The sequence below is a fragment of the Nannospalax galili genome, unplaced genomic scaffold (genome assembly GCF_000622305.1).
Source record: "Nannospalax galili isolate Female #2095 unplaced genomic scaffold, S.galili_v1.0 scaffold521, whole genome shotgun sequence".
NCBI lineage: Eukaryota > Metazoa > Chordata > Mammalia > Rodentia > Spalacidae > Nannospalax > Nannospalax galili.
Genome location: NW_008344634.1, coordinates 512,509 through 519,433, shown reverse-complemented (window position 1 = coordinate 519,433; position 6,925 = coordinate 512,509). Strand labels below are relative to the sequence as shown.

General features: G+C 38.2%; 1 protein-coding gene across 1 annotated transcript in view; it reads right to left on the bottom strand.

Moving 5' to 3' along the window:
* Window positions 1-1,363: 1,363 nt before the first annotated feature.
* The window catches only part of Asb11 (ankyrin repeat and SOCS box containing 11), a 31,825-nt gene continuing 26,263 nt past the window's right edge, over window positions 1,364-6,925 (bottom strand). The window contains exons 5-7 of the mRNA XM_008840883.2: window positions 6,605-6,739; window positions 5,366-5,557; window positions 1,364-1,934 (exon numbers count right to left, since the gene is read on the bottom strand). Of these exons, the coding sequence (XP_008839105.1) occupies window positions 1,810-1,934; window positions 5,366-5,557; window positions 6,605-6,739 (452 nt within the window). The 3' untranslated portion in view covers window positions 1,364-1,809. The remainder of the gene's footprint in view (window positions 1,935-5,365; window positions 5,558-6,604; window positions 6,740-6,925) is intronic.

Below are 6,925 nucleotides of genomic sequence, written 5' to 3'. Positions count from 1 at the left end.
AATGAGTTAAAGATTATATAAGCGTAATAATTCATCTGTAAACCTAAAAATGTACAGCCAATTTTGAAAGAGATGTACCCTAGCTCAGAAAAATGTTATTGAATAGGTTAAGGCTGTTGTAATGAAACATTTCTTCTAATTAAAAAAAAAATATTTTAGTGAAAAAAAAATAAATAAAAAACCAAAGTAACTAAAAGATGAAAGATGATTAGGTATCATAAAATTGTAAAATCAGAAGTCTATTTAGAATGGTGTTAACAAAAATATTATATAAGCCACATATGTAATTTAAAAGTTCATTGTAGTCACATTAAAAAAGCAGCAAATGAAAAAAAAAAATATTTTAGTGAAAAAAAAATAAATAAAAAACCAAAGTAACTTCTAAAAAAAAGATGATTAGGTATCATAAAATTGTAAAATCAGAAGTCTATTTAGAATGGTGTTAACAAAAATATTATATAAGCCACATATGTAATTTAAAAGTTCATTGTAGTCACATTAAAAAAGCAAAAAGAAGCAAATGAAATTATCACTTCAATGTGTGACAAACATCAAAAGTTAGTAATAAATTTCATATTCTTTTTGGAAATGAAACTTAAAATGTAATATGTACTTTATACTTACAGATCATTTAAATTCTGAAGCTTAGTAGATAGATGTAACATGCACCCCACTAGCTATCAGTAGCACACTCCCCTCTCTTGGTACAGCAAAAACTGTCACTGGTAATTGCCAAATGTACCCAAGGTTGAGGGCGGGGAATATTGTCCTCAGTTAAGAAGCAGAGGCCTAGAAAAACTGAAAAAAATATATCCTTGGAATGAATCTTGGGAACTTCTAAAAGAGAATTTTCATTTTAGAAGCTAATAGTATAGTCACCAAACTGTCACAGGAATAGGAGCAGGAGGAGGAGCAGGAGGGAGAGAAGGAGGAGGAGGAGGAAGGGGGGGGAGAAAACAAGAAGCTTCTTCACATCCATAAATCTTATTTTGGACCCCAACCCACACCAGAAAATGCTGGCGCAGCACCTTGGCAGCTGATATCAACATGTAATTATTTCAAGAATCCCAAGGTTCTTGACTTTGAAAATAAACCACTGTTGGGTTATGACATGTACCAGACAGTTCCTCTGAATTCAGGTTGCTGGGGACAAACAATGCTGCTAAATTCTAGAACTGTTTACTTTTTTTTTTAAAAAAAAAAGCATTTAATAGTCAAATTAATGAGCAATAGATTTCAACTTTTGGGCAAGCTAATCTTCAAAAATCTCTTTTAATCACCAAGACCTCAGTTCACTGAAGCCCCAATTACATGTGATATTTCCAAAGCAATTCATTTTTCATACATTGAAAAAACTCAGAAGAAACAAAATCACAGCAGATATTTATTCAAGGGAGAAAACAAACAAAAAAGAACTATGGTAGAAGGAGGAACTAAATCAAGAGAATTTCTTGGGGGTTCTTGACATTTATTTAAATCTTACCTACTTGTGCCTATTCAGAATGTTGATCCCACCACCACTAGGTACTAGGGGATCCTAAATAATCAGAAAATTGCTATAATTTCCATTCTACTTCACGGTATTCTTAAAGTTGATTATCAAGAGTTAAAAGCTAAAAGGTTCTGGTTGCCTCTTGGTAAATGAGAGTGTTAAACTAACCAGGAGTTTGCTCACCCCAAGTGTTTGGATTTTGGGAAGATGTATTGTAATTGGCTGAGAGCTTTTTAGGATAATGGGTCAAACCACTGAGTGTGGAAAGCTGGCAGCAACCTATATATGTCTATGTATCTGCCCATGGACATTTGGGACTACTGGTATAAGAGGAATCTTTCCAGTGGTTCCGGCAGGCCTAGCTGGCAGATGGTTTGATGACATGCTCGGCCCAAGCACTTCCGGACAAACAGGCGACAGAGCTGGGAAAGAGCAGGTGGACCTAAGAGAGAAAATAAAAACGTTATATGAGCCTTATGGTAGGGTACAGACAAGATCTGAAAACTGGAAGCTTAGTTGAATGTGTATAGGAATTACCAAATGAGGTTGTAAATGCTAAATACGGGCAGGGGATTCTGAGTTGCTCTTTTGGAGGGAAAGCACTTTAAGTTGATCCCTCTGTAGTGATTGTATTATCAACATGGAACAATGAAGCTATCCACCAGCATGTTAGGAATGAAGTGTGGATCTATAAGGAGTGCATCTTATTTGCTATTGCCTATGGTGCTCGAAGTGATTTGCTGTGGGACGTTAAAATACAAATGAAAGAACTGAGGCTGTAGAACTTCAGGACGGTGGGACAACTGCAGAGAGGGTGTCAGCAAGGAAGGGTGGACCTATATGCTCACAGAGGCTGTGCTAGGAGATAGATCATGGGCTAAATAGCCCTTCAAGTCCTTCTCAGCCTCCCAGTATTAGCTGTATGACAGATGTGGTAGTCCAGGCTAAGTTCTAACCTCATCTCTGGAGGAGCCCTCTGTTCTCACAAGGATTCCACCTCAATAGATCACTTAGATCCCATTATTCCCTGAACTTCAGTCTCATGGAATCTCATGGAGTCATTGTGTCCATGACTTTGAGAAGTTTTGAATCCTTCAGGAAAATAAGTTGAGAAGAGTTCAAAATATTGTTGAATGGGATGAATGAGCTTTTGCTGGACTACTACTTATAAAGGGGTGTTTATGGCCTGGAGAGATGGCTCAGCAGGTAAGAACACTGGCTGTTCTTGCAGAAGACCTGGATTCGAATTCTAGCACCAACATAATGGCTAACAACCATCCATAATTCCAGTTCCAGGGGATCCAATGCTTTCTTCTGTCATCTGCGGGCATTGCATGACACGAGTGCACTTACACACATGCAGATGTAACACTTGTACACATAAAATAAAAATAAATAAATCAAAAGGGGGCATTTATATTATCCTATTATTCCTTATGTGACCAACAGTGAAGACTTCCCCAAAGAGAGCTAATTACTTACTGGCCTATACAAACTTTCATTGTAAGAAAAGCCTACTGGGGCTGGAGAGATGGCTCAGCAATCAAAAACACTGGTTGTTCTTGCAGAAGACCCGGGTTCAAATCCCAGCACCCGTATGGCAGCTAACAACTGTCCATAACTCCAGTCCCAGGGGATCCAACAGCCTCTTCTTGGGCATTGCATGACATTTGCCTGCATGTAGGTAAGTGCACCCATGTCATGCTGTAACATAATAGTGAACATTATGAAAAAGAGAAGATTGCATATGAAATTGGCCAGGTGATACTTAGGATTGACATTGACATGGACCATCCTTGTGATAGCAATTCACAATCACCCTTAGTTAAAATCTTGGGGATTGAGAATAGAAAGGGTCCCTACCAGGTGCCTTTTGCATCTGGTGCCAGAATTAGAATTAAAAACAAAGTAGTTGATCTGCTTTATAAAATGGTAATGCATTCAGAGACACTGAAGTGAACTCTGATGTAGCTGATACTTACGTTTGTAGAACTAATGCTTGTATTTAAGAAGATAGAGGATGGAGGAACTTGCGTATAAGAATATAAACCCTAGACCTGAAAAAATTCTTGATGTAATAAACAGAAAATGTGCAAACTCTTATCATATATATTCTTAGCTAACAGTTGCAAATATTCTTTTTTCTTTTTTTGTGGTCTTTTTGAGACAGGGTCTCAAATGGGCCTCTGGTAAGGAAGATCATAATCCTTTCAGGGGAAATTGAAATAAAGGAGCACTCATTAACAACCTAGACATTGGGAATGATCTGGGACAGTGTTGCTTCAAGTGTGATCCTTGGAGAACAGCAATAGTAGCAGCAGCATCTCTTGGAACTCTGGTAGATATGCAGAGCTTACAGCCCCAATCAGATCACCTCGATCAAAATCTATATTTTAAATTTTAATGAGGTTCCCAAGTGATGTACATATAGCATGAGCTCTAAAGCACTAATACAGAGAAAGTATTCCCAAAACAATAAATTAAGCATTCCATTTGGGATGTAGAACACGGGAGTAGTTTCGTAAAATAGAACTAGTGAGTGACATGAGATCCCACCCTTTTCCTACTGAAAAGATTCAGGATTTGGGTCTTGGAGCATTAAGAATACTTGTTCTAACCCTGGCGTAGTGGTGCACACTTTAATCCCAGCCCTTGGGAGGCAGGGCAGGAGGCTCTCTGAGATCGAGGCCAGTCTGGTCTACAAAAGCTATAAAGTATGTTTCAGTCCAGCTGGGGCTACAGGGAGACTGTGTCTCAAAAAGACAAAAAAAAAAAGTAAAAACTTTTTTTAAAATTTTAAAAAGAATGCTTGTTCTGGGGTCAGGCAGCTTGCTTGGCATCTTTTCGCTACTTCTGAGGAGCTGTGGATCCTTTGGAAGCCAGTCCCTCCGTACTTCAATTTTCTCATCTGTAGCCAGAATACCATGACTTTCTATAAGGTTCTCAGTGATTTTTAAGTTTGAAGAATTCATTGCGATTAATCTGTTTTAAAGTTATCTCCATGCTGACCCTTGTAAAACTGAATCATTATAATTACCTTTAATTTTCTCCCCAGTGCACAAATGATCAGTGAAAGCTCAGAAAATGCTCTTTCACTATACAGACATCCAGATGGTTCTCTTTGGAGCTGGAGATATGAGTAAGATATTCCACTGGAGATGATATTCCACGTACTTTTCATCCCCAGCATCTATCATTGCTCTTAATACCAATGGTAGAAGTCAGAGTGGGGGAATGTGGAACGCAAACGCACCTATTCCCCTGATCTGTAGAAGTGAACCACTTCACCATTTAGTCAGCTTTTGGCAATACATCCTCTGTCACCCCTACTGTCCTAACCCAAAATCATGCGTCACTTAACCATGAGGTTAATTCTAGTAAAAGCATCAGTAGGCAATCTCAGCACTGTATGAACACCATAGAATGTACTTTTACAAGCTAAGCTGGCTATGATGCCACTAGGTGACCCAATCTTAGGTGACCACAAGGCATTGTTGATGGCCCTTCCACAGTGTGACTGTATTTCAAGTTTGCCCATCAATTGCCTCTCAGCATTCCAAAGCAGAGGTTTGGTTTGTTCAATTGTGTGCTTTTTCTAGGATCAACAAGGCTGTTCAACGATTTCTTGGGTGAAATCAAGGTTATCTGCTTATTTTCTTGTAGTTGGAAAATAAAAGCAACAAGTTGGTTGTATGTAGATGTAACAATAAACACTGTGTTAAAAATATCCTAGAAGACATTGAAATCTATTCAGGGCTTTCCCCTTCCCTCAATACACCCTCAAGTAAAAAGAGAAAAAAGAAAAGGAAAATAGTCTAGGGATGAGATGGCAGTGGGTTTAGGGGAGAGAAGCAGATACTCCGCCTTTCTTACCTTCATGGAGCAGGAGTGCCTTCTCCACGTTGCTTTTGGGAGCAGCAAGATCAAGTGCGCTTTTTCCCTGAGCATTTCTGAGAGTTAGGTTAGCCCCATACTCAGTGAGCAGGTGGATGACCTCCACATTGGACTGTTTTGTTGCAGCATGCAAAGGGGTGTCTAGCCACTGGCCATGATCAACACTGGCTCCTTAATAAAGCAGATGGACATAACCCAATACTGAGTGTGAATGTAAGACCCAATGAGTTCTTGTACATAAAACATCTTAAATGCCCTGGTGTATTTGACCAGTCTTCGAGAATACTCCCAGAATCTCAGCAATGCCTATGACAGCTATTCTAAGACAGTTTGGTGAGAAAAGTGAAGACAGCTGCTTTCAGTCCTTTTAAATATTTGTTTACTTTCCCACACCAAATATATAACAAACAAATCATTTGAAGTTCCAGTAACATGGTCATTTTCTTTGAGGGCAAAATATAAAGTGAAATGTATTTAGTATTTATATTATTTAGGGCTCAAAAAGAGATTTCTGAAATCAATGTAGAAAATGGTAAATGATAGGTATAAAACAACGAAAACATCTTGGACATACATTTTTCAACTAAAGGTTCTTACTACAACTTCCACATTTATATCCACAGCTAAATACGTTAAATCATTAACCAAATGATAGTTTCAAGGCATTTTACTTTTCCCCAGAATAGTAGTTTTGGAGTATGCCATTAAAAATTTTTTAATGAATAATTTAACAGGAGTGTAAAATCGTCTGCAGCAAATGCCCAGACATTCCCGGTAGCTATATCTAGTTGCTCTCTAGGGAACCATCTTCTTGCAATTCTCAGTTCTTGTGCCCCTAGTGAAGCCTAGTAACTGTAGAGTAAACTGAAACCCAGCCCTAAGCCCATCCATATCTTGTATTCCCTTCGTCACCATGATTGGTTCAGAGATGGGCGTGTGACTCAAAGAAAGTCAACGTTACTTCTTGTTATAAGCCCAAGTGTTGCTGATAGCCCTCTTGGCACCACCAGGGAGAATAATGCTAAATACATGAAGCCAACATCAAAGGAAGCAGAATTAAGAAACAGGTAAACAGTTCTCTAGAGAAACTCTGCATTTAGCACTCAAATATCCAATGCAATCAGAATTTTTTCTAGTCTGATAAGAATGTCATCTTTGGAACCATAAAAATCCAATAAGTCTAGCACGCTGTTATCATATAAAATTTCTGATAGATACCTAGTTCTAGAAGTTTCTTCACACAATCAATTCTCTGGAAGGTACATGCCACATATAGGGGTGTTCCCAGGTGAGGCACCTCTTGGTCGATGTTAACATTATTTGCCAGCAGAATCTCCATGCATTCTCTGTGACCTGTATAAGAAAATCTCACTGACATAGGGAGACACTGGATAGTCCCAGAATTACAGAATTGTTTATCTGGAATAGGCTTTAGAAATAACCAAGACTTTTCTTCTGTATTAGAAAAAAAAACAAACAAACATTTTGCTTGTTTGGGAAATCCTAAGTAGAAAATCTGCAAAATAAAACCACTAAAAA